This window comes from Pteropus medius, unplaced genomic scaffold (genome assembly GCF_902729225.1).
Source record: "Pteropus medius unplaced genomic scaffold, Ma_sr-lr_union100, whole genome shotgun sequence".
Lineage (NCBI taxonomy): Eukaryota > Metazoa > Chordata > Mammalia > Chiroptera > Pteropodidae > Pteropus > Pteropus medius.
Genome location: NW_024349802.1, coordinates 18283324 through 18311262, shown reverse-complemented (window position 1 = coordinate 18311262; position 27939 = coordinate 18283324). Strand labels below are relative to the sequence as shown.

At 51.8% G+C, this 27939-nt stretch overlaps 1 protein-coding gene and 1 long non-coding RNA gene across 6 annotated transcripts in view; one reads left to right on the top strand and one right to left on the bottom strand.

Annotated features, from left to right (window-relative positions):
• SYNPO (synaptopodin) overlaps nt 1-27660 on the bottom strand; it is a 50821-nt gene extending 23161 nt beyond the window's left edge. The window contains exons 1-2 of one of the 5 annotated variants that reach the window (XM_039836562.1): nt 27594-27660; nt 12368-12997 (exon numbers count right to left, since the gene is read on the bottom strand). In XM_039836562.1, the coding sequence (XP_039692496.1) occupies nt 12368-12755 (388 nt within the window). In that variant the 5' untranslated portion in view covers nt 12756-12997; nt 27594-27660. Of the gene's footprint in view, nt 1-5849; nt 6087-6553; nt 6807-7246; nt 7266-12367; nt 12998-27593 lie in introns of those variants that run through there. The other 4 variants (XR_005647322.1, XM_039836564.1, XM_039836563.1 and 1 more) reach the window with 4 other exon arrangements.
• On the top strand, nt 7484-13459 carry LOC120581562 (uncharacterized). The gene is made up of 4 exons (XR_005647323.1): nt 7484-7936; nt 10984-11086; nt 12229-12699; nt 13006-13459. It is a non-coding gene; the product is annotated as an uncharacterized LOC120581562 (long non-coding RNA).
• Nucleotides 27661-27939: the final 279 nt, after the last annotated feature.

Genomic DNA, 27939 nt, shown 5'->3' with positions numbered 1-27939 from the left:
AAACAGGAGAAACTGAGGTCCAGAGAGGGAAAGGGATGTGCCCAAGAGCATACAGCAGGCTGGGCTCAGAACGCAGGTCCGCTTCCTCCTAGGACTTGGTCCTGGTGGGGCTTTGGGGTTGAATGGAGGTGTCTGGACTGGAGGGGACAGGCAGCAGTTATAAGCAGTGGGAGTCAATTCAGGGGCAGGCCTTTATTCAGCCAAAAGCTGAACCTCCTAGGATCCACAGGCTCCCACAAGGAATAACAGGAAAAAAGAACTCACCTTAACAGAGGCACTCAGCCTGAATGACAGCAGCCTCCCACCCTAGAGCATGCCCTCAACAGCTTGTGTTTGAGGCCTGATCGATCCAAACCCTTCTGGAAGGCAGGATGCAACAGGTGGCCATCAAAATGCAAACAAGATCCAGGGAGAGGAAGAGATGGCCTGAGCACTCTGCATTCAGTCATGGGCGAAGTGGCTGGGGGAGGGCAGAGGGGCCCGCTGGCAGCACTTATCAGGATGGGCATTGGAGGGAAAGAGGAAAAGGGAGGTAAGATCAGCCTCCTAAACCAGCACTAGGAACAGCTCCTCCTTCCTAGGACCGGCCTCAAACCCATTCGATTGCCCCACTGCCCCGTCTCCCATGCTGTGGCTCCCTTCATTGTGCTTTGCCCTGCAGCCACGTGGGCCCTCCTTCAAGTGCTCAGACAGAGGCCAAGCACTTCTCACCACAGGGCCTTTGCACTGGCTGCTGCTGTTGCCAAGACCCCTTTCTCCCTTCATCCCCCTATTGTGCCTGTCTGACCACACCTCATCCTTCAGGTTTGTTCACAGGTCTCAGAGGGAGCTTACCTGCCCTTGGAGGTCACATTCTTCTGCCACAGCACCCTCTGCCTCGCCGCTAAACTCTCATCAGATTTATAATTCCATCATTATTTGTTTTAGCATCAGTCTGTCCTGCCTGATGGTAAGCAGCCCCCACAGGCCAGGGGCCTTGGCTGTCATTTCTCTGTGTGTCCCTGCCCCTAGCCATAGCTGGGGCTCAATAAACATTTGTTGACTGAATGAAGGAATAAATTAATAAAAACACTGCTCACATTACTACTGCAAAGCCTTCACCTCCGTGGTTCCAAGTGACCTTGCTTACCCTGGAGAAGTTGTACAGGGCTTGGATTTACAAGATTATCTGGGCATGTAGCCCTCTGCTCTGCTACATTCCAGCTGAGTGGCCTTTACGGTCACATGGCCTCTCTGAATGGGGTCTCCAGCATTGTTGGTTGGGTCTATATAAGAGGTGGAACCTGAGAAAGGCTCCGAAAGCTGTAAAGAGCTTTAACTGGTAACATTAGTCTGCCCATGTTTGAGGCTCAGAGAGGGAAAGGGCCTCATTCAAGGCCACACAGCCAGTGTGTGGTGATGCCAGACCCCCCTGGCATAGCTTAGAGCCAACGGCTGAGCTGCAGGCCCACCCAGGCTCAGTAAGGGCACCATCTGCCTGGAGGCTGGGCAGGGGTGGAGAAGGGAGAGGAGAGGGTGGCTGGAAGCGTTCAGCCTCAGGCCCAGAGCCAGCGTAGGGTGGGCGGGGCCCCCAGCAAGAGCCCTGAGTGGGGCCTGGCAGCTGGGCATGGGGGAGCCAACTGGCACAGGCTGGGTGGTAACATGCCTGTTCCCCATGCGCGTGACAGTCTATTTTTTAATCAGCACCCTTCCCATCCCCCAACTCCATGTGCCCTCCCAAAGAGCCCCATAACAGAAATCATGTCCTGGCTGAGATCAAGGCCACCTTGAGGATCGGTGGGAGGGTCCCCAATTCCTACCACCCTATGGTGCCCATAAGTACTAAGCAGCCTAGGGGCAGGACAAAAGACCCAGGGAGGTAGGACACCTCCTATCCGTGACTTTGGGCCTGTCTCTGGACTCTCTGACCTCAGTTTCCCCCATGTGTACAGTGATGGGAGGCATGCCAGACTCCATGGGAGTTCATAACAACTCAGGCTCTTGGGACCTACTCAACCTCCACAACACTAATGACACCCACTCGCCAGGCCCTGGCAGAATCTCCCGTGCCCATAGCACTCCCAGGGCACACTTGGTCCTCCCGTACCTACTCCCAGGGGAGGAGTGTAGAGGAAGAAAAGAGGCTGAGCTGGCTCAAGGGCCCACCTCAGAACCCCAGAACCGGGACCCAGTGAGGTTCTTCCTTCCAGGACCTGAGGGCCAGAGATGATGAGGATTAAAGAGGAGTTGTAGGTGTTCTTAAGCAGGTGGTTCGGTCCCTCTGAGCCTCTGGCGGTCTGTCTAAAAGCAGGAGAGACCATGCCATGCAATCATTAAGCATATGGGCCTTGAGGGCCAAACTGCCTGGGTTTGAATCTGGCCACTTAGCAGTTGTGTGGCCTTTGGAAGCTCACTTACCCTCTCTGTGCCTCTGTTTCCCGTCTGTAAAATACTGATAATAACAGTACTTACTTCATGGAGCTGTTGACATGCAAAGAACTTAGACCATCCCTGGCACATAGTAAATAACCATAAATGTTAAATATTTTTTCAGAACATTCTTGCCTTTTGAACATTCTCTCTACAAGATGTTATTCCAGAGGATAAACAAAAGTCCCAGGTCAGCCCACTCTCCTGTCTGTGGGGCTCATCCAACCTGCCCTTTCCTGACCCACCCTGGTGACAGCCCATCCTGCTGACCCCATGGAGTCTCCTGAGCTCTTTCACACCCATGGCCCCCTCATATCCTTCCCAGCCCATTGCAGAGAGTCTCAGAACAGAAGCCTGAGCCACAGAGGAAGCAAATCATTTGTCCAAGACTACCAGCCGGTTAGGTAAGACTTGAAGTTCAATTATCCAACCCCGAAGCACAGGCCAGGCCCTTTCCCCTGTGCTGTGCCCCTCCTCCCACCATCAAAAACGGTTCCTGGTCAAATGTCAAAAAGTAATTTATACTGAGATATGAGTCTTGAGCGAGTGTCCATCTCCTCAAGGGCTTGAAATTTTAACAGAATATTATCGAAACATGATAATACTATTTAATAACTAATAGTTAATTTTTTAGCAGTTATCATCTCATTTGATCTTCAGAACAATCGTACAAGATAGGGTCTACTATCGTTTCTATCTTATAGATGAGGATGCAGAAGCCTAGAGAGGTTATATAACATGCCCAAGATCTCCCAGCTAGCCAGGAGGAGAACCCAGGGGTCCATCCACAGAATCTGTGTACTAGCCATGCAGGAAGCAGGTAGCACAGGAGTAGACTGAATTTTGCTCCATCTTCAGCAGCCCTTGGAGGTGGGGCAAGGTAGGGTAGGGTAGGGTCACACAGTAATGTACAACACTGCCTCAGCAAGTGGAAAAGATGAAGCTAGGATGGTGGAATTTCAGGCAGTAGCCAGTTAGTGAAGATTTCATTCTGGAGAGAGAAGGCTTTTGTAAGCCTCTGGAATTACAGGGCCTGGAGGCTGTCCTCACACTGACTCCTCCTCTGGCCATACTGGGTAGCAACTGAATCCCAGTGTCCAGGGACAGTTCACAAAGGACTCAGCTCACATACACATACTGGCCTAACTCAGCAGAGCCCAGCCACCCATCTGACCAGATCATGGGCCCCAGGCTCCTTTGGACATGCAGTCTGAAGCTCTGAGGGATGAAGGCATTTTCATAACCGCAGCTAATGCCCCCCTTGCCCTCGCACACAGGATTTCTATTTTATACCTTTTACCATCATTCGAAACACCCTTCCTCCCCACCAAATCCCTCCCATTCTTCTAGACCTAAGTTCTTGTCATGCCTCCTCCATGAAGCCATGACCACACCTTTAAGTAACATTTAGGTCTCTGCTCCAATGTCATCTCCAAAGAGAGGCTTTCCTCAACCACTAACAAAGCAGCCCTTCTAATTGCTCTCCATCTTAGCAGCATGGCTTACTTTTTTTAATGCCACTCTTATCTATCTGAAATTATCTTGCTGATTTCTTTGCTTCCCTTTTTCTTGACTACCTCCCCAATTAAAATGTAAGCTCCTTGAGGGCAGGACCTGACCGTAACCCCAATGCCTAAGGACCCACTCCACCCTAATTGTTAGCCAGGGGCACTAAGGTCCATAGAGAGCAAAGGATTCACACATCATACAGCAAGCAAGTGGCAGAGGTTGGCCTAGCACCTAGGTCTTGCATTGCAACCCAGGGCCTGTCCCCGTCCCCATCCCCACCCCAGTTGACCCTCTGCTGGCTTATCTTGTGTCTGCCTCCCCATTATGATCGGGGCCAAAGCCTGCAAGTCCTCAACAACAGCACCCTCCACTTCCCCAGGGGCCCATGGTGCCCCAATCTGTGCAGCCCTGCCCGCTTCCCCCTGTCCCTCCCTTCCTGGCATCAGCAGCTAAGATGAGCTCATGTCTGGAAGCCTGGGAGCTGCCCTGAAGGAAAACGTGCCTCCCAGGCCAAGGCCCCTAGGCCTGGAGGTATGTTCAGCCTTGGGGATGGCAGCCCTGGCAGGTGGAGGGAGCGACCTGACCCCTGCTCAGCCCTGGGATGTAAAGTGGCCCAAGTGGGTGTGAATCATCCATTGTGCAGTGGCAGAATGTAGGGAGGGGGGGTTATGTGTGAAGAGGAGATAGAGAGAAGGCTCCTCTGACATACTGTCCCCAAGGAGCTGCTCTGTCCCAAAGAAAGGGAGATTCGCCGCCTTCTACTCACAGCATCATCCCAGGCAAATCTCTTCCCCTCTGCAGCCTCAGTCTCCTCAACTCTATGATGCGGAGATTAGACCAAATGCTGATGAAGAGCTAGGGGTCAGTTGGGAACTAGACACCAAACACCATGGCTCTTTTCTTGTTCTTTTTTTCGCCTTGGGTAAAGGCAATAGCTAACATGGGAGAAAAGGAGTTAAAGGCCTATTTTAACCATGTAAATGCTGATTCCAACCACACTGTAATTTAGGTACTAGTTTTGGGGGGTGGGGGGAGCTGGCCCATGGCCTGCAAAGTGGGGCCAGCCTGAACACTGGTGATTAGGAGCCAGGGTGGCACAGCAGCAAACAGTTTGCTCTGAAGAAGTTCTCTCACTATCAAACTAGAGTGATCCTACTCCATTCCCCTCAATGTATAGATGGGGAAATGGAGGACCGGAGAGGAGGAACCAACCCAAGATATATGGAGACAGAGGCCGAAGACCAACCTCCTCCCAGCAAGCAGAGCATTTGTAATTCCTTTGAGGGGTCCTATTCCTGAGGTATATGGTAAGTAGTGGGAGGAGGAGGTCATTGGTTTGTTTGTGGCTCTGCCCCCAACATAAGATGGGGCCAGGCCTGTGGTTGGTGACAGGGAGACTGACACCAGAAAGGCTTCCAGTCTCTTATCCCAGTATACCCTAGTTGCTCTGATCAGCATCCTGTCTCATCCTTGCAATGTGACAGGGGTGGGACACTCTGTCACCACCCCTATAGCCACCACCAGCACTATTATCGCCAATGCAGTTGTTCCCTCGGGGCCACCCTGCTCGCCCTCTCACTGGGAGCCAGAGAGGGCAAGGGGCTTGCCCCAAGATCACGCAGCAAGTTGGTTTATTCCTGTGCCACCTGCCACTCTGGGTAGGGAGTGGGGCGGGTGCAGCTTCCCTGCTTGCTCTTGGCCCTTGTAGACAACTCACACATATGGAACACAAGTGGGAAGGGGTCCCTGTCCCCATCCAGAATAAGCCCATAACTTGGGGTCGGTAGCGTGGGGGGAAAGGATACCTCTTCCCCAGAGTCCTCAGAGAGGGCTCATCAGGGCCCTGGATGGGGCCTCCTGATCCCACAGTGACGCGGTTAGAAAGGAATCCCACCCTCCACTCGGGCCACATCTAGGGCCTCCATGCTCACCTGGCAAATGGGGAAAGAGTATTGATGTTGTGAGATTTGTATGTAGAGCCCTTAGGACAGTTCCCCTTCTCCCCTGGGTGCTCAGGAAAGGCCTCGATTTCCCCAGGCGGGGCTTGGCCTGTGGTCCCTGCGGTCTGACGGTTCGCGTCCTGCGTGCCTCGCCGGCACAGCCTGACCCGGCGCCAGCCGCCCCGCCCGCGGGAAGGGGGGACGCGGGCCCAGTACACGCCGTTCTGCTGCCCCACAGGCGCCCATGTTGTCAGCCCCAGGCAGAGTCCAACATGCCGTTTTCCTAAGTCCAGCAAGCCCGACCTTTCCCAGGGCGGGCTGGGAGGCGCCGACTTCCGGCGGCTGCCCACCTGTGAGCCCCGGGCTGCTCCGGCCCCTGATCGGCTTGCGGGCCCGGGCTCGAGGGCGGGAGCTCCCACGCAGCCCGGGGGAGTAGCTTCCCGGCGTCGGGGCGTCCTCCCGCTCCTCAGCTGCTCCAGAGCTTCGAGATCTCCGGCCCGCCCCCCACACCACCATTCAGATGGGGAAACTGAGGCCCGGAGTGTGGCAGTGACTCGGCCAAGGTCACCCTGCATGCGGGGACTGGAGCCCAGATGTGTCACCTCCACCTGGGCGGTGCCAGGAACAGCACAGGTGGGAAGGAGAGAGGTGCGCTCGGAGCCAGCACCCCTGCCCGGCCAGCGCCCCTCACTCACCACCTCTAGCTTCCGCGAGCGGTCCTCGACTTCACAGGCGACGCCACCTCTGCGCACCTGGCCGCGTCCCTCAGGGCGCCCAGCCCCGAGACCCCTGCCACCACCGATCCAGGCCGGGCGCCCCCTCCGCGCCTCCGCCGCAGCTACCTCCACCGCCTAGCGGGCTGCTCCGGGACCCGGAGCCGGAGCCGGGAAGGCTGGGCGGGCGGCAAGTCGCGCTCCTGCGGCCCGCTCCCCGGGGCCCTAGCGCCGCCCCTCCCGCCCCGCCCCGCTCCGCCCCGCCCCGCCCAGCCCAGCCCTCTGAGGTGCGACTCCCCTCTTCCCCTCCTTCCACCCCACCGACTCGGCCTGCGGTCTTCTGGCGGGTCCCCTCTCTTCCCTCCGCCTGTGCCTCACTCTCTGCTGCCTCGTTGTCTACCTCTGTTTCCTCTTCATCTATACATCTTTGGGTCGGTCCCTAAACCCTTCTGCTTTCTATTTCGCTCAGCTTCTTCATGTCGCCCCATCTATCTCATCCCCCCCTTTCTCTATTCCTCCCATTACCCCCATTTTAAATCTGTCTTTGTGATTCTGTCCCCATAACTGACGCCACTTCCCACCTCCCCAGCCTGTTTCCTTTCAGACCTAGATACAGCACCCTCTATGGCCCATCTTCCCAGCTTCTCAGCCCCAGTAACTAGAATAACTGTGGACCTTGGTAGAATTTAGGCAGTGAGCACTGAAGTAGGTTGTCACCTCCCCAGCAGCCTGGAGCCATCATGCCCTGACTTAACTGGTGAGCCAGCAACAGCAAGGGCAGTGATGCGAGTCTCTTGGGCTTCGGTTCCTCATCTTTACACTGAACTAAACGCCATTCAGATCGAGCTCAGCAGAGCCCCGTGGCAGCCACCAGTATGCACTGGAATCACATGAGGTGCTGTTAAAAGTCAAGATTTCCACATTCTGGTGCCCCCTCCCCAGTGTAGGGCGGGGAAATTGTGGGCTTGGAAACAGGACTGATAACAAGCACCCTTCACACTCCCAACAATTTTGAAACAAAACCACACTTGGAAAAATGCTGGCCTGGGTTTTCAGCAAAGTTTCCTTGAGTTCCAAGTACCCCACCCCTTCAACCAGGGTGGTTCCACTTTCATCGGTCTTTTATGTCAAGGTTCTGTGTTTAGATTTCTGCTGAAGGAAGTCAGAAATGTGCTGATGTGAGCCCACCCCAACCAAGGTTCTGTGAAATGCAGAGCTGCAGGTGGCCTGGTTCGGGGACATTTCCTGTCCCCCAGTGGGCAGGCTCAGAGTGTGGGAGGTCAGGTGACCAAGGAGACAAACCCTCCTTGGCTGCTCCTGTCCCTCCACTTGGCCTCATGGACCACAGAGAATTCCCCTGACCTTGTAGCTGCTCTTGTGCTGAGGTGGGGGCAGGGGGCACGGAGTGAGTCCTGGCGACTGGCATCAGGCAGGGTATTGCCTGCCCTGTGAGCGCGTGTGCTAGGAAGGTGGCTATAGCCCAGCCTGTGGGAAAGCAGGAAACAAACTGTGTGGGTGAGAGAGAGAGAGAAAAGAGAAAGGCTAAGATTACTGTGTGGGTGGATATGAAAAAGAAAGAAATAAGGAAAAGGAAGGAGGACAGAAAGTGGTTCGGTCTGTATGTGGGTGTGTGACAGTGGGCGTGTAAGAGTGGATATGCCTGCAGAAGAAAATGTGTGCATGCAAGAGAGATTTCAAAAGTGTAGGTGATCAAGAGAAAATGGAGAAAAGAACATACTTTTAACCCGGATCTAAGGAGGGAATCTGTGTGCTTGTGTGTTTCAGGTAGGACCGCAGCTATGTATACAAATCTGATACATGTCAAAGTGAGGCACGCATGGGTCAGGGTGTCTGTAGGAGGCTGTGTGCCACTGTATACCTCATGCATGGATGTGTGGGTGTCTGAGGGTGTGCACACGTGTGCATGTGTGTACATATAGAAGTATACACATGTGAGTGTTTTCATAAGAACATGGTGTGTATATACCATGTGTGTTTACACATGTGTCTACAGAGGGTATGAGCATGTATGTGTGAGCGCACATGTGAGGTTTATGTGAACCCATGAGCCCTGCTCCTACACGTTACCTTCTAATTACGCTCCCTATGGTGTGGAGGAGTGGGAGGAGCAGTGGGTGGAGGAGTGGGTGGTACTCTGCCTCTCTATCTGCCCTCTCTACCACAAGCCTGAGGAGCAGGGGCCTTGTCTTTGGCCCAGTGACTGCTCTCAGCTCTTATCATGAGCATGAGTTTCTCTGCCTCAACTAGATAGACATGGCCAGGGTCAGGGCTCACCTGCCAAGCCAGATCCACACCGCCATCCTCACCCAAGAGGCTCAGATAGTAGTGTCCATTAGAGTTGGCAAGGCCTCCAAATCTTGTAGATATCCCCCAAAACAAGTGGCCTGGAGAGGAGCAAAGGTGGCTCTCCCAAAGCCACAGTGAAGGAGGGGCTGGGTCAGCCGTGGATCTTGGGTCTCCCTGAGTGTCTCCAAGGAGGAGAAAAGATGGCTTGGCAGAATCCCCTGCCATCCTCGGGAGCCTGAACAACCTTTTCACAGCCCCAGGTGGGTGGAAGAACACAGCCTGCTGCCTTGTTTCCATGGAGACAAGGCAGTGCAGAGGATGGTGGAAAGCATGGGCCAGACCTTCCAGAGTTCAAATCTCAGCTCCTCCACCCACAGGCCTGAGACTTTGACAAGTCAGTTAAACTTGTTATGCCTTAGTTTCCTCATCTGTGAAACAGAGATAAGAAATGAACTTCCTAGGGTTATTTAGAGGATGAAATGAAGTAACCCATACAAAGCATTTAGCACAATGCCTGGCAGCTGAACTGAAAGACAGAAGCTCTGGGTTCTAGCTCTAGCTTTGCCACCAACTTACTATGTGACCTTGGACAAATTACTTGCTGCCTCTGGACTTCAGAGTCTCTTACAAGATTACCCACATAATAATCTCAATGAGCCCTTCCAGTTATGACCAGCTGAGGCTGCAGAGAGACAGCTGTAGCGTGGGGCTCGCTTGGTGAGATGTGGACTAGATAGTGCGGGCCGAGGCCTGATTATGAGCCCTATATGATAACTTCCTTCCCAAATATGTTCTCCCAAGTTGGCAGCAGCCTATGGCAGGAACTTGAGCTGCTGCCCACCTCATTTTTCTGCACCCCTGACCCCGCAGTCTGACAAGGACCCATTCTGCCCTGCTTAGCTGGTACTCAGGCCTTAGAGAAGTGGTCCTGGTACCCACCCATCCCAAATGGTGGGTGCCCAAGGCAGAGGATGTCATGACCCATACTTAAAGCTGCCAGGGAGCACTCAAGAGAAGCAGTTATAATTGCAGAAGGATGGGTGTAATTGTCTGAAGATGCTAATAATCCTCAGGCGGTAATGGGAGGAAGCTTTAAAAGGAAGCCCTAATCCACTAATAACCTGGCAGTTCCATAGGCCTCTTCCCTCTGGATCTCCGGGCAAAGAGAAAGGAGTCTGGCCACTCCCTTTCCCAAGGGAGCAGAAAGGCCACTGTGGGCTCTGACTCAAGATCACCAGATTTCTACTCTTCTGCAAGACTCAGCTTCCTTCCTGTGTTCACCTCTGAGAAGTCTTCCCTGCCCATTCTATCCTCCTGAGATGACTGCCTCCCCTGTCCCCAGAAATGTTCAAGACAGAACTGGATAACCATCTGGCTGGACACTTAAGAGAGTAATGAACAAGACGGTGAGGCAAGAAGGACACAATCGTAGTCTCAGGTCCAACACTGACTAGGTGACTTTGGACCAGGGACTTCATTCTCTGAGCCTCAGTTGCCTCACTGTACAATGAATAGAGTACCTGCCTTGAAAGGCTCCAGTAAGATCAAAAGATTGAGATACTGTGTAATGACTTAGCTCTGTGTGACAAGCCAAGAAGATTCAGCAAATGTAGCCCTTCTTCTCTCCTCTCCATCCATGGTCTCTCACTCCAGGTGTCAGCAAACAATGCCCTCTCCTTATAAATCCAGAACACAGTGGGAGCTAAGGGCAAAGCCCCATATTAAAAAAACTGTGATTGAATCATGGCTTAGCAGCTTGCTAGTCATAAGTCTTGGACAAGTCACTTATATTCTTTGAGCCTCAGTCTTCTTATCTGTATATTGGAGATAATAACAATATATGCCTCATGGGGATCATTATGAGATTACATGAAATGGTATGTGTAAAGCTCTTAGCACAGTGGGATTGGCACATAAGAGTTTAACAAATAATAACTGTTGTATTATTGAGCTGATGGTAAACATTTTAATTATCAACATCTTCACATGCTTATCTTGATTACTCTTAAATTTCCAAAACACTGTCCCGTCTAAGGTCATGGCAACTTCACAACAGCTCTGTGAGGTATAAAAATATAACTCATATTTTTATTTTATTTTCTCAGATGAAGAAATTGAAGGTCACCCAGGAGAAGGGATTTTGCTGGGGTTTGGCTAGTCAGCATCAGGTCCAGAACCAGCACCCATGTCTCCTGACTCCCAGCCATGGTCTGTGAGTGGGAAGGGGGCAGATCCTGGGCTTTTAGGCTCTAGGGGAATTGAATTTGGGCTGAGTCTGGTGTGAGGGCCCACTTCCAAGTTTAAGGTTGTTAGGCCCTCCTGGGGTCCTCCCTCTTCCTGTCCTAGATTCATTGAAGGCCCCTCCTTGCTCCTACCCAGCTCCCTGCTTGACCCAAGCATGGGGGGCGGGGAGAAGGTGGCTATGAGGGGTGGTTAAAGCCTGAAAAGAATTATTTCTGAGAAGAGAGTGGGCAAGATGGCTGGTAAGATGCCAACCAGGGCGTCATTGACGCCTGCAGAGAAGTGAAATGTTCCTTCAGTTTCCTGACGCACAAGCCCTCCCAGGCCTATGTCCCCCTCATGCCCTGAGCCCCCAGGATCTGCTGGCAGCCGTTCCTGTCTGAGTGGGCGTGGCTCAGCTCACGTCCTCCCATCTGGACCCGCTTCGGCGTTTCCATGGGCCCGGCTGTGGAGGTGATTCAGTATGGGTTTCCTTGACCTGTTCTGCTGTGCCGACTCCTGCCTCCTGAGAGCAAATTATCATCATTCCTTCCTTCCTTCCTTCTATTGGTGCAGTGCACATGGAGCTCTCCCCTACATACTGTCATTAGGTCCTCACTGCAGCCCAGGTGACCCGGCTCCTGCCTCTGTCATCTCTAACAGTTGGGAAACCAAGGCGTGGGTGAGGAATGTGGGCCCAAATCGGCCACCGACAGGCCAAGTGACCTGGACAGTTCTTCCTCACTCTGGGTCTCAGTTTCCCCACCTGTATAATTAAGAGGTCCAATTAAGATCTAAGGCTTCAGTCTCCACCTCATAAGCTCCATGAGGGCAGCAACCATGTCTGCTTTGCCCAGTGCCGGGTGCCCAGCAGCCTCAAGTAGCTGGCATTTAATACGTTCGACCAGGCAGCCCCACCCCATCAGTTGCTCACACTCCATGGTCATTCGTTGCCACGAAAGATTAAAAGGCAGACAAGAGTGAGAGATGGACTTTTTTCAACCAAGCATGATAACGTGGCTTTCTCTCACTGCCTTCTCACCTGCTCTCTTTGGAAGAGGGAAGAGCGGGCTTAGATGTGGTCTAGCTGGAGCTGCACATAGCTCACAGCCTCCCCTGTGTCTCCACAGCTGTTGATCTGGGCATGCCCGTGCGACTGTGACAGACCATTATGCATCACGGGAAAATGTGGTCAGGAAGCCCTGTGTGAAGAACCTGTAGAGTCCCCTATGACTCTGGCAGTCCAGGAGAAAAGGGACATAAGCTTACCTGGTTTCTGGGGAATCCTGGACACAGGGCTGGCTGTCATCACCTGCTGGGCCTTCACCACGTCCCAGTCCTGGCTGGCCCTGTCGTCATGCTGGGGCCCCCTTCGTGGCTCCCTGGAGCAGCTGGGTGGCTGGATGCCCAGGGCTTTGGGCAGCTTTGGTGCTCCTTGGGTGTCTCTGCAGGCTGAGTTGTCCCCACTCCTGCTGACCACCCTGTCCTTCTCCAAGTCCATGAGCCCTGCCTCTCCCTGCAGGCCCTCCTCGCCGCCACTCTCCTCAGCTTCCAAGGCCAGACACCTGTAGCTCCCATCAGGGATCCGGAAGGCACAAGGGGTAGGTCTGCCTTCGCTGGGTCCAAGGACCGGGGGTTGGAGGTGGGGGCCCAGCATGGTGCTGCCTCTCCTTGGCAGCACTGCAGAGAAGCTGGGGCCTGGGCTGGTGCTGGGGCCACCTGTGTGAGCCCTGGTCTCTGCTTCTCTCTGGGCCTCCTCTGGCTCTCTGCAGCTTTGCCTTCTTTAGCTGACTCACAGAGGTGGGGCGAGGTCCAACTGCGGGGCCTTCCTGGGCTGGGTGGGGTGGTGGGCCCCCAAACCCTCCTTCTGGTCAGTGGGCCCTCTTCAAGATGCTTTATCTATACAGGGAGAAAAGAAACAGCATATGAGACAGTTCCTGGGTGTTCTCGGCTGAATTTCTGAGATCCATCCACCTTATGGTTGGCCCTGAGAACTGCTCAGGGTTTGGGGCCCAGGTCCCTCAGATTCACAAGGAAGTCCCAAGCTTCGGTCACTTTACATCCCCAATTTTTGCCATATTGTTTGCCCCTTGACTTTTTATTTCCTTAATGCTTTTCTGTAAATCAACTTTAAATAACTTACTTCTGTTGCTTTAAACTTAAGCAATAAGTGCAGGCAAACCACAAGTATGATCTGCTGTTGTTTTTCCCAATACACGTTAAATAAATATCTAGTATTTAAAAATACTTATCTGGCACCACCTAGAAAGAATTCTTTCACACACCACCAAAGGTACATATGTCACCGTAATCACAGGAATAGTGGGACAGAGGGAGCAAGACTGGGCACAGGGACCCCTGAGAAGGCTGTGCACCAAGGGAGATGGTGTAGCAATGTGCTACACCACATGACAGGCTTTGAGCTAGAATCCCAAGCTCCGCCACTTGTGTGCTGGGCAGCAGTCATGTGACCTCTCTGAGCCTTGACTGCTCCATCTGTAAAGTGAGTACTGTAATATCTCCAATGTAGTGTGTTGCATTGAAGATTAAGTGAGAGAATGCAGGTAGAGGACTTAGCATAGTTCCTGAGACATAACTTAATACATGCTGGCTATTCTTTCCTTCTACAAAAATTTCTTGAGTTTCAGTCACAATTCAGACAAGATAAAGAGTATGGGGGATACAGTGAGGATAAAGAAGATATGGTACTCTGGCTCATGAAGCCTTAAAATCCGGTGGGAGAAGGGAGCTGTGAATGATAACAGGGATAATAATAATAATAACAATATAATTACTTAGAAACGATAACTATGATGATAATCCAGGAGAGGAGATGAAGGCTTCCTATAGGGATGAGAGGAGGGGAAGGATAGGAGAGAAACTTGGGCAGAAGAATTGGCTGGGCTGGGAGGCAGATGGAGAGTGGGTGTGGAGGAAGGGGGAGGAGTCTAGGATGCAGCTCTGGTGACAGTGTGGTTTCCTGATTTCGTTAATAGAGATCAGGAATAAATGGGAAGGAGCAGGTGTTCAGGGGAGCGGGGAGATGAGTTAGAGTCGGGATTTTGGAGAGAGATGAGAACAATCATCTCCCCTTGGGGGCCTGAGGAGCACTGGAGAGTTCCAGGCTGGAGACAAAGGTTTGAAAATCACTTGTGGAGGCACAGGGTGGAGGTGGACAAGATGCCCCAAGATGGGCAGGTAGCACTTAAGACAGGGCCAATAGCCAGTTACACTCAGGAGAAAACCTTGAAATTTGCAGATCTTGATTGCATCTGTACTCAACCAGCCATGTGAACTCCGGTGCGTGTGAACTCTCTGAATCTCATTTACCTGATTGCAAATGGGGAGAGAAGACCCCCCTCCCCCGCCCCGCCACACACACACACACACACAGACATTGTGCAAGTCAGTGGATATTAGTGACCTCAGGGCCTGTACTGACCTCAGCTGCTGTGGTACTTGGCCCAGAGGCAACGCCCCCAGCCCAGGCAGCGTCGGGCACCCCACCCCCACCCCAACAGGCTGGGTCAAGGCCTCCAGTTCTGGTTGGAGCTGGGACAGGAGAGTCTAATAGGGAAAAGGAAAGATAAGCACATAACCAGGTCCTGAGGCAAATCAGTGCCAACCAAGGGAAGGATCAGAAAGATAACAGGCACCTGTTACAGCAGCCTCAGTGACGGGGAAGTCAGCACGAAGAAGCCAACCTCTTCCTGGAGAAGAACAGGTGCTCATAAGATTGAACACCTATTCCGTGCTGGGTTATTCACTTAGGTCATCAAAATAAATCCTCTCAACCACCCTGTGAGAGAGATACAGTTATTCCATTTCAGAGGCGAGAAAGCTGAGGCTCAGGTCAGCAAAGTGACTCCGGGCCTGTCACACAGCTAGTAAGCGACAGAGCCAGCATCTGACCCCAGCTCTGACACTTTGATCATGATGGTGGGCATAGAGACATACAAGAGATGGCTCCAGGGCCTCATTCTTCTCCAAATTTTTTCACTCACCAGCTGCTGCCAGATTTCTGCCATTAATGTTTCAAAGAATCTTAGAATCTCACAAAGGGCCAGTAGAATTATGAAGAGCCCTAAATGGCTGTGTGACCTTGGGCAGATGCCTTCTGCACTTTGGAGTCAGTTTGCCAAAAGGCACAATGGCAGGGTTGAGCCAGAGGATGCTGGCGGCGGCGGTGGGGTGGGGGAGTTGTCCAGCCTTGGCACCACTCTGGTTCACATTGCAGGATGCCATGATTCTAAGCACTTGGAGTCCCCAACCCCGCTGCCGGCACCACCACAGGGCCAGATGGCTGGAGGTAGGAGTGGGCATGGGGAGCAGGGCTCCCTTTTACACCCCGCAGGGGCCTCATTTTGCTCTATCCCTGCTTCTGTTTTGCTGTATTTGATGGTGGCCACGGTTTCCAGGAAAGAAGAGAGAGGCGGAAAAGTTAACTTTCCGCCACCCACACAAATATTTTTGGCCGGCGTTGTCTTCATGCTGCCAAGCCAGGCGGGAGGGGTTGGCAGGAGCACTCCGATTTAAGTCTCCCTCCCAAGGAGAGAGGACTCCCAACACAGCCCGGGGTCCTGGGCAGGCCCCATATGGGCCTGACGCCTGGAACACCCACCCTGCTCAGGAGCCGAGGGTGAGGCGGGGGTGGGATGTTGGGACCCATAACAATCGTGGCAGCTGCCACTTTCCGCTGAGCATTCGCGAGTGCTAGGCCAAGCCTTTTACCTAACGCTCCCTGTGGAGCAGGTGTGCGATTGCTGGCTACATATGGGGAAACTGAGGCACAGAGAGGTTAAATTCTGCATCCAGAGTCCCATGTATGGTGAGTATAGTACAAGAAGCGATTTGAGCTGCTGGGCCCTGTGCTCTTACCCACTGCTCTCAGTGGCTGCAGACTGACTCTGGGGACCTCCACCTCCGCTGAGGTTGCATGCTCAGACACAGCACATCAATCTGTATGGGCACATCTTCACTGTGGGCAGCAGAGGGCTCACTCTGGCCTCAGTAGAAACACGAGGGGGGTCCTCTAGTGCCAGCTCCCCCACATCCACATCCCTCATCTGCCCATAGGCTCTAGACACTGAGCCTTGGCAGGCAGGGCTGATCGAATCCAGCCAGCGCACCGTTCTCATCTCAGAGAGGGGACTCTGAGCCCAGAATGGGGAAGGGCTCACCCAGGTGGCACAGCAAGTCGGACACAGGCCAGGTACCTGGTGCTCCAGCTTTTCACATAAGCCCTGCTACTCCTGAGCAGTCAGCCTCACCTCCCCTGATCTTCCGTGAGTCCCTCCTCTGACCTTCCATGAGTCTGAGCAGGGCCCCGGGACCGGAGGCCTGAGGGGCTAGAAGCAGGAAGACCAGGCAGAAGGCAGGAGGCTGAAACAAGGGCTGGCACGCAAGGATCCCTATGAGAGGAGCATATTAGAGCAATTTCCTCAGCACCTGGCACAGTGCCAGCCACATAATAACAATAACGATGATAATGGCTGATGTTTATGAAGTGTTTACTACGTCAGGTGCTATTCCAGACACTTAGCGTGCATCATTTGATCCTCATCATAACCCTATAAGGAGGGTGCTATTATTAACACCATTTTACAGATAGGAAATCCAGCTTACGTGACTTGCCAAGCTCACACAGCCAGTAAGTGACTGAGTCAGGGTTCATATCCTGATAGTCTAGCTCTAAATATCACGCTTGTCTGTAAGGCTGTACTGCCTCAATAGTTTAAGTAGTTACTGAATCGAATGAGTGAACGAGGAAAGAGAAAGGATGAGAGGATGGGAGGATAAAAGGGAGAAAGGGAGGAGATTATCTCTAATGCTTGGTACATTGCCTGGCACACAGTCGTCACTCGATAAATATTTATCAAGTGGAATAATGAATGTGGGGTGACTGTGGCATTAACTGTGTATGTAGCCTAGGGACAAAAATGAAGTTACCATGGGAAAGGGGTAACTCAGAACTGGTCCAGACGGCTCAAGGTGCACTACTGACCCCACACCATCTTTAAGGGCAGAATTTGAGCTGAGAGTATGTTCCTGCCTAGTGCTTCTCTCCCATGAAGGGGACGGGAGCCAAGGTGAAGGTCTCTTCCCCACGGTTCCAAAGGGGGAATCCCAAGCTCCTCCAACCTCCAGAACTGGTGAGTGTGAGGAGGTCTGGCTTTCGCAATTACCATTTTTTGCGTTCTTAGAAGAGTCGCTTTCTTTTAGTGGGCCTCAGTTTCCCCTACTGAAAAGGGCCTTGGGCAGAGTGGTTGGTGAGACTGATGGCAAACAAGGTTGAAACTATTCCTGAATCTTCTTAGTATTTCCCAGCGGGCAGAGTCAGTCCCACAGGGATGTGACCCCACGTTACCAGCCCCTCCTTCCGGTCCTACAGGACAAACTGACCAATCCTGGCCTCTCTCCTTCCAGCCTCAGCCTCCAGCCATCACTGTCCTGGCTACCCAGACTGCTCTCACCTCTTTCCCTTTCTCCCTACTTCATTTCCTCCCTCGGTTCCTGTCTACCTCCTTGGGGGCAGAAGGGGCCAGTGTTGGATCAGCATCATGTGAAGCTGAGGAGAGCTCTAGAAGGGTCAGGAAACCATCTCTTGGCAAGAGGTAGCTGTGAAGGGCTGGTAAAAACTCTCCAAGCTGGGATGCTAGGTGATCTCAAGAGGGATGACTGTCAACCAGGCCTCAGTTTAGCCTCATAATAGCTGGATAACTTTGGACCACTCACTCATCTCACTGAATTTCAGTTGTCTTCTCGGTAGAATGGAGACTCAGACTCAGTCATTCACTTATTCATTCATTCATTCATTCATTCAACACGTATTCACTGACTGTCAGTAATGTGCCATTCGCTAGTTTAAGTGCTGGTGGTACACAGTGAACAAAAGAGAAAGAAACCCTGCCCACGTGAAGCTCATCTGTTGGGGTGGATCAATAAATAAACAAGAAGGTATGTCAGATCATGATAAATGCAATGGAAAAATAATTAAACAGGAAAAGGGACCGGGGAGTGTGGTGTATCATTAGGTCAGAGAAAACAGTGGTATTATGGAAAACTTTGACAGATGCCATCCTGTGTTTTGTACGGCATACGTACTTCGAGTTCATTATTATATTAACTTCTCATATGCAATTATAAATACATAAAATCAGTAAATCCCTAGGAGACATATTTCTTATGCTAATATCCTGATTATTCAGTTGCTCATCATTTTAGAAGTTTCATGTTCCACTATGAATGAATAGTGGAACATGTCTACCATTTAAGACTGAGTATTTTTTTATGATCCGGTATATGAAAATATGATTTCACACATTAATATTCTTTCTTTGAGAACATTCTTTCCTAAGTTCATTTAATTGATAGAGTGTCTCCTCAATGTAAAACACATACTATACAATGAGTTTGAGGATAATAATAATGATATCATATAGTTGTGAGGATTAAATAAGTTAACGTGTATAATTACTAAAAAAGATACAACTTTACCATTGTAATTGTTTCTTTTGTTAAGGGGTGATTAAGGATATAATCAGAACAAGAGCAACAGCTTATTGAACATTGGCTATGTAGTGGACACTGTATGGTACATTATATCAGGTATGATCTTGTTTATTCCCCCAAAATAACCTTATGAGGCAGGCACCTACAACTATCTTCATTTAACATGGGAAAATGGAGGCTCAGGAGGGTAATCTCTGTAGGAAAACAATCAAGTCAGGACCTGATGGGTGCCTGGGACCTGGGCATCACTGGGGAGATTCTCTGAGGGACTGAAGTGAGGCCATTTTTCATAGCCCAAAGAACTCTTCATTCTGGCCCTGGCTCTACCATCCTCTGTGATCTTGGCCATGTCTCTCCACTCCTGGGCTTCGGTGACCACCAACCACACAATTATAGGACTGGGCTTGGGGTCTCTAAGTGCCCTTCCACTTCTGGATTGTTCATGAGTCCTGGCACCCAGCATATAAGGGGACTTGAGCCTATTCCAAGTGGATGCCCTGAATCCAGCCTGCTCTCAAAATCAGCCAAATCCCCTGCACGTCACATCTATTTCTGCCCTGCTAGGATTATAACTACATGGGCCAGAGAACCAGCTTCAGCAGAACTGGAGAGACTGAAGTCATGGCTATAAATACAAGGTCAAGGCTGGCTGGGGTCGGGCGGAGGGTGTGTCAGGGCCAAAGCCAGTCTGAGAAAAAAATCCCAGGGGTCCTGCATGCAGTCTGGCCTCTTCCTGGACACATAAGAAAACAGAGACCCAGAGGGGCAGGCTCATGTCCAAGGCTACAGGGTGGTGAGGGTTAGAGGTGAGCCTGGGATACAGCCTCTTGGCTCTGAGAAGAGGCTGCTTCTCAAGCCACCTATTTCCCACACTCACAAGACTCTTTCACCCAGCCCCGAGGGGTCAAACTGGCCTTGCCTTGTTTGGACAAGAGTAAGATATTATGATTTAAGTTTATAAAATAAAACTCTACTGATAACATACTGCTTTTCATCTGTTGGGTATATTGGGGTTCTCCAAATTTTCATTTGGGAAAGGGTTCTATGACTAAAAATTCAGAAAATTGCTAACATATCTACCTCTTACTCAATAAGACACCCTGTTCACCGTGCAGACTGGCCCAGCCATGTGCCGGAGCCATCATACTGACCCAGCAGCCAACTGTGTGAATCATGTCCCAACTTCGCACTCAGTGACATCACTCCAGTGGCTTGAAATTGGCCGTGGCGGGAGTTGTTACGCCATGGAGATGGGCAAATGCTACAAAGCCATGCTTTTCCTCCCCCCACCTCCCTGGAGAACCAGTTACTAAACATTTACCAGCACGCTACTGGGTTAAGTCCTTGGCTAGTGAATCCCTACCATGCCTGCTTCCTGGCTGTCTGAACTTGGGCCAGTTATTTTACCTCTATGAGTCTCTACTTTTCCCTCTGGAAAGTGGGAACCATAACCACACCTGCATCATGGCTACTGTGAGTGCTAAATGAGCTTGTGCCCCTAAGGGTCAGCACGGCAGTTCCCGCATTTGCCTGCATATTAGATCACCCAAGGATTTTTCATACATTTTAAAACTCTGGCCACACTGCAGACCATTCAATCACAACCTCCGGGGGCACCAATATATTTTTAAATTCACCAGGTGACTCTAGTGTGCAGATAGGTTTGGAAGCCACTGGCTTACATTGCCTGCCTCTTTGCAAGCCCTCGGCAGCTGTCCAGGAACCAAAGAAAGATAGAGGGCAGTGCAGACTCCTCTTGATTTAACTCTTGGGGTTTCATGAAAACAAATTTGTATTAAAAGAGTGATGGGGATATTTTCGTTTATTTGTTTGCTCTGTGTAAAGGCCTAATCTGCCTCAAGCACGCATGAGGTGCTGCCTTCAGGGACCACAGGAGGAGGGGCCTTTGCCTTCTCCCTTCCAGATGTGCACCTGGCCACTCCACACACTCCAGGGCAGATGGGCCACAGGCTTATAAACCCCAAGGAGGCCTCACTTCATATGGTGCTCAGATGGCTGGCTGGGAGATGGAAAGACCTCATCCTGGTCTCTCCCTCCCCCTCCTAGAGAGAGTTAAGCTGGCTCTTCTCAATCCACAGGCCGAAGACTCACAAGCCTGGCTCAGCCTGGGAGACATCAAGCTGCTGGCTTGGAAGACTCAGATTAAGAACGGAAGTATCAACTCTGATGACAAGGGCTTGGGGCCTCAGCCTAGCTTTCCCCTGGACCCCCACTACCAGCAATCAATGATGAAAATAATCATAATAGCAGCTAACATGTATTGCATTATACCATAGTAAGCACCTTAAAGGCAGTCTAATATAGAACTGTGCTGTCCAGTGTGGTGGCCACTAGCCCATGTGCTACCGAGCACTTGAAATGTGGCAAGTACAAATTGAGACATGCCAGAAATAGAGAATACACACCAGATTTCAAAGACTTAGTGCCCAAAGAAGAATATAAAATATCTCATTAATAACTTTCTTTAGATTTATTCCATGTTAAAATGATGCCGGTTTAGATTTATACAAATGTATTATTAGAATAAATTTCACAGTTCCCTTTTTTTTTTTTTTTTTCACTTTTTTAGTGCGGCTGCTAGAAAATTAAGAATCACATATGTGCTTGCATTTATTTCGATGGCCAGCGCTGGCATAGAGGTCAGGACGGTATGCTCTCCAGTGCTGCATCCCGGGCTTTGAATTGTATGCTGTATTCTGCCACTTACCAGCTGTGGAGACCTTGGGCAAGTTATATAAGTCTCTGTGCTTTGGTTTCCTCATCTGTCAAACTAGGATAATAGTAGTACCTACCTCTCGTGGCTTTGGTGTGGATTTGAAGTGCCTGGCACAGAGAAAGCACTCGGTAAAGTCAACTATCGGGGGACCTTTTGGAACTTGGCTAAGTGATTTTATTGGATCATCTCATGCCTCAATAGGTCTTGAGGTCCCTGTCACTGGTGGTGAACTAGCAGAGCCTGGGAAACTCCATGGCAGGCTACCCTAGCGTGAGATCAAAAACTGAATGTGGGTGGGGAAGGCACTGGCTGAAATGGTCTTTGAAGATGGCTCCCAGCATTGACCTGTGCTACGCTGCTGTCTGCCCCTTGCTTGGTGTTCTCCACTGTTCCTCTCTTTCTTACCATATTCTCCTTTCCTTTCCCAAATTTTCCCTCAATACAACTGAATGTAAAACACACCTATAGGTGCCGCTGGGGGCCAACATGAGGCAGGACACTGTGGGGAGAACAGAATGAAAACAGATGTGGCTCCTGCCTTCAAGGTGTCTAGTGTGGGGAGAAGGGCCTAAGACAGGAGCTCGAACATCTATAACATAAGGTGGGGGGAGACAAGGGTCACGAGAAGCAACGATTTCCCTAAGCCTCGATTTCCCCATCTGCAAAATGGGGCCAATAATAGCACCATCTCCTAGGCATTGTTGTGAGGATTAAACGAGATGATGCGGGAGAAACATTGGCCTGGTGCCAGGCACGTGGATGGGCTGAGGAAAGCGTTGGTCATTATTCTGGTTCCACAAGGGCTGGCACAGTGTCAGTTTTGCTCACCATTCTTTCATTCGGCACGCAACTTTAAGCTCAGGGGAGGACTTTGATATGTATTTCAGTTAGTTCCACCCTCTGCTGGAAGGACTCTCAGGGAGTGACAAAGCCAAGATAAAAGAAAATAGTAATCACCACCTCCCCACCCCCACCCCCACCGCCACCACCACCACCATGCATACAGGATGAAATAAATAATGAAAGGGAAAAATGTTTTGTCAACAGTTATCCAAAGCCGTTATTAAGGACGCTCAGGACACACTTGTTGAGGCAATGGCTGGCAAGACAAACAAGTGTGAGGGTGTGAGACTCTGGACATGCAAGGTCTAGGAGTTAGAGGTCCGGTCTCAGGAGTCGGGGCAGGTGCGGAAAGGGAGCTATGGCAGAAGACACTGAAAGAGGAGGCCGGAGAGCCCTGAGCCTAACTCTGCAGAGGCAATGGTTTGTCCAACCCCATCCCCTGTCCCTCCTCGCCACTGAAACCTTGGCTGTGACTGTGGGCAGGTCACTTCCCTCCTCTGGGCCTGAGAAAAGGGCAGCATCGTGTTGCTGCTTCCCCTGGCAGGGACAGCAGGGGAGATGAGGCTGAGCCGGGCGCCCTCGGAGACAGTGTGGGGCAGTGGTCAGCCAATGGGTTCTGCACGCCAGAGGCCCGCTTTGCAGTGGCCACTGAACAAACTGCGTGACCTTGAATGAGTTTTTTTCATCTTTCCGAGCCTTTTTTTCCACCTGCAAACAAGGGCTAATTACAGTGCCCACCTCCTAGGGCCGTTGTGAAGATTAAACAAGTTCACCAAGTAAAGAGCTTAGAGCTCAGTGGTATGTGCTCAGTGCACAGTAGGTGTTGTGGTGACTGCAGTGAGGGGCTGTGCTAGTGTCAGTTTTGGGAGGAGGGGAGTGAGGAGGTCGAGCTAGAAGGAACCACAGAAACGCTGCGTCCTAGCACCTGCCCCCCAGCTTGGAGCTCCTGTGCCATGCGTGTCTCTGCGTGTGTGTGTGTATGTCTGTATAGGTGTCTATATGTATCCATGTGTGTCTGTGTATATGTGTGTATGTGCACGTTTGACTGTGTGTGCCTATGCGTGTGTCTGCATGCCTGTGCGTAGCTGTGTGTCTGTATCCGTGCACATATGTGCACGTGTGTACGCATTCACACACACATGTGGCGGGGGTTGTCAGAGTCTGCCTGCAGAGCTGCCAGGAGTGGCCCAGGAGGTGGCTCAGCCAGGCCAAACGATCCCAGCACTTCAAGCTCCAGGCTTTTCTCTGACTCTGTTTGCTTTCTTTCTCTCCTTTCCAGTTCCCCTTTAACCAGTTCCTGCTTCTCGTGAGCGGAGGCAGGAGGGAGGCCCTGGCAGGGTAGGTACAGGGCCCTCCCCTTCCCCGCTCCCCACACAGTTTCCCACCTTCTGGCCTCCATCCTCCAGCCCCTGCCTCACTGCCACGTTGGCCCCACACGGGCCCCTTCGCCTCTCCGAGCTGTAGCTTCCTGGTTTCCTCCAGTAGGAAACCATCCACCAGTCCTGCTGGCAATGATGATGGATAACAGAATCACTGCCCGTCCATACCTGGGAACCGGGGCACAGCATTGCCCCAGGAGGTGTTTGGTAGTGTTTGTAGGGAGCTATGAAACCAGTTCCTGGGGGAGAAGCCCTCCCGGGCACCCCAGAGCCTCTGGTCTCTGGCTTTAACACCTACAAAGGCTATGGCTCTGACTGGGGACTAGAAGGACTATTTGAGGGGAGGAATTTGAGGGGCTAGAGCCTCTGGGGTCAGCCAGGGCCAGGCTTCAGCCCTCCAGGTTCCCCATTAAGCTAGGTAGCACTTACTGACCGCCTATACTATGTGCCAGGATCTTTAGGTTGGCTCATTTAATCCCCACAGCCACCTTATGGAGTAGGTGCTATCTTTTCCCCAATTCTATAAATGAGGACACTGAGACTCAGAGGGGTTAAGTAACCTTCTTGAAGTTACACAGCCTGTGGGGGCAGGGCTGGGGCTGGAACTGAGGCCTGAGAAAGAGTTGGTGCTGTTCCCTCACCTCAGGGCCCATCACTCAGTGACTCATTCTCCCTTATGTAAAGCAGAGAGGACACTCTCTCCGTAAGTCGGCAGAGTTATTGACAGGCCAGATGCCTCTGACTTACTATTTATCAAGTGCCAGACACTGTGTGCCAGGGCTTGTGTACCATCATCTTCTGAATCTTACAGATCAGAGAAGAAGAGCTGAGAGAGATGCCATGAGCTGGCAAGGTCCCATGGCCGCAGCAGAAGCGGAGCACAGGTCCACCTGACCTCTCTTTATTCTTTTTCTTTGTCCCTAACCCAACAGCAAACTTTAGTTTTCTTTTGCCCGAAGTCATTATTGTTACCAGTAGACCTGGATGAGAACTACAGGTAAACCGCTTTGTCACCATTCCACATTCTGCCTTTACCAAGCCCAGGACAAAGAAATTGAGGTGAAATCTAAGGAAGTGGTGCCCCAGGGCATCCCTGTGGGTGAGTGAGCTAAGTCTACTAGAATCCTCAGCCTCCATCTGAACCTGCGACTTAGCCCACCAAGCGTGACATATTTAAGGGGACCATGGCCATATGAACAGTTTCATTTTCTAAATGAGAACGTTTCATCAGAAAGAGATTCCTCTTTAAGCCCACATCCTTCCCACTAAACAGTGCCACCTCCCACTCGCTGGGCAGGCAGATCTCTCTACAATGACATCCACAAAGCTGCTCAGCTCATAAAGCTGGTATCTGTTTGCCCTTGGCCTTGGGTGTAGCTGCAGGACCCACAAGGCCAGCTAGGATGTGATAAGCAAGGAATATGCCCCTGACCCTAGCCAGATGCTTCCCCAGGATTTGAAACAACTTTGAACCTCGGTCCAAGGAGTGTGGATGACTTTGTGTGGCCATCCTAGCTTCAGAGAACCTGACCTTACAACTCACAGGGTTCTTCTCCCCCGCACCAACCTGGGAAGGCACCGTTCCAGAGGAACAAGAACCCTCTCTAAGTAGACAGATATTGCCCTATTCTAAGACAGAGCTAGAGAATTATTTCAACCTCACCGAGGACAATATCCCCTGGGGTTGGCGGGGACATTGGGCCCCAAAAGGGCAAGGAGCTTGCCCTGGGCTCTTTCTTTGCACCTACTGTCTCCTGAAGAAGGGGCTATGAATCCCCACTCCAGGATGCCAACCACATCCTTGAGCCAAAGTTTGGTGCCCTCTGCCTATTGCAGGTGGGACAAGAAAGCTGCACATCCTGCAGGGCCGTGCTTGCCTAGAGAGTTGCGGATGAGACAAGTCACCAGTGAAGACCCACAGATAAACAATCATTGGCGTGAGTAACAATAAGCCCAACAGAGAACCATTCAGTGAGGGGGAGGCATGCAGGGGCATGTTCTCAACGACGCTAGCTCCAACTAGCCCAGGCTGGAGATGTGACCAAGGGGCTCTGCTGAGGGCCTCCCCACTCCTACTTCCTACTTCCTCCCAGTGCACCCCTCCCAGGCCAATCCTAGGTTGGCACCTAAAACGCAGCCGAAGGGCCAGGGAGCCGAGGATGAATGACAGGAAAGGCTGAAGCCAGGGTGGCCCCTTGCTTACCCACCCACCGTGGCAATTCAAAGCAAGACTGACGCCAGACAAAGCACTTGAAAATGTTAGTCAGGAAACAATCTCTTTCCCAAACTCCTTGCCTTTGACCTTGGGCACCCAGCCCTGATCTGGGATGGGCTGATCTTTTTCCCAGTTCTGCCTTTTCCATCCTTGGTCCCTTCCCACACAGCACACACAGAACATGTACACACACACACACACACACACAAACTCTGAGGGGATAACTGAGCTTTTCACTCTAATCACAGAATTACAGGGCTGCTAATTTGGGGGGACCAATAGATGGTCTACACAGCAGATCATATCTTCCGGTCCTAGAAAGCCAGAACCAACACTGCTATGAGGATTTAAAATGATAGCAGCATAAAGAGAGCCTGGTGCCCAAATAGATGGGACCCTGGAGATATTCTACGGGTCTCCAGTCTTTGTTCGTTTGGGTAGTTTATACTTTTATTTAAATCCACTCACTGGTTTGCTGTGCTGTTATATATTTTTCCCCAATGTAGGTGAGAATAACATGCAATCCTTGTTAAATGAAAACTGGCAGTCCGCGGGGCACCATCTCATGAGATGCCAGAGCAGCACGCGCCGCACTTTGGGAAATGCTATCTTGGCTCAACCTTGCCATTGTGAGAATGGGGAAACTGAGGCTTGGAGACAGGAGGAGACCTGTCCCAAATCCACAGCGAGGCAGTAGCATGGCCACCACCAGAACCCAGAGCCCAGCTTGCAGCCGGGCTTGCTCCTTGAAAAACAAGACCCAAGACTCAGGTCCCCGTGAGGCCCCTGGGGTGACCCTACTTGCCACAGAATCAGAGTGCAGCTTCCAGCCTTTTCCCCAAGGATGAGCCCTCATCCCAGTAATCTTCTGACCCCTCCGAGTCTGGACGACCCCCCTACTGTCTCCCTGATGCCGTGGGCAAGCTGTCCCCCTCCCGGGCTTGATTCTCTCACCTTCTAGGGCTATCATGAACATGCCATGCTCCTGGAGGTGAACATTCTGAAAAGGTGAAAACAGAGGAGGGAGAAGAGATTATTATTATCAGCCTCTTGCTCTCTGCCTCAGCCTTTCTCTCTGAGAAATGGGTAGAAGTTTGGCAGGTGTGAGAAGACCGAACTGGGCTGGAGGAAAAGGAAGGTGGGAGGATGGTGACCACAGAGGAGTCGCAGCATAGAAGGGCCACCACCAATTCAGCTGGCGAGTCTCCTCATCCCAGAGGACACTCCCAGGAGGCAGCCAGCAGACTCCTAGGCTCTGGGTGACAGGACTCGGGCCCCAGGAGGCTGAGGGGGAGGCCGATTCAAGCCTGTGAGTGGGACACTCCACTGACCCGCAGACTCACTTACACGTTCACACACACACACACTTATCCATGCAACGTGTGCACACACAGAACTCAGACATTCGCTCATACGCTTTGACACACTCTCACTTGTACAGATGCAAAAGACCCCAACCCTTCCTGAGGGGGACCCCTCACACACACACAGACACACACACAGACACACACTCTGTGGCACAAGGTGGGGCCAGCCTGCATCTCTTCTCCCCCAAGCCCCAAGCCCCTAGCCCCAAGCCCCAGGCTTGGCGGCGTCTCTGTCCCGCTGCCTGGAGACACATGTGGTTTCAGTTAGCAGCAGAGCGGGCATTTCCGTCCCAGACAGCCGGGCCCTGCCAGGGCCCCGGCCCCACCGACACCCGCAAGAAGGGCCACCTCATTCTCCACCCCTCCACTGGTCATCCGGGGGCCCCGGAGACCCCTCTGCCTTGGAAGACCCAGCTCTCCTCTTCCAAGGCCGCCCCCTCACCTGGAGCCAGAGTCTGCACCCACTCTCGCAGAGCCCGACTGTGCCCGGGCTCCGGCCACAGCTGCCCGCCTGCCTCCTCGCTCTCGCTCTGTCTCCAGCAGGCTGAGTGGGATGGGAGGAGGGCAGGGTGTCAGGGGGGCGGGAGGGAGGGAGGGGAGGGGGCGTGTGGAAATGAAACTTTAATAACAGAGCCCCTTTTGTTTCCGAGCATATGGGATATTTCATACATACTGAAGACATTAGCCGTCTATATTTTTAAGGGCTCGGGCTAAAGGATGAATAAATACAGCCCATGTTCTGCTCGGCACACACGCACATGCAGAGTGCTGACTTCTGGAGCATTTCA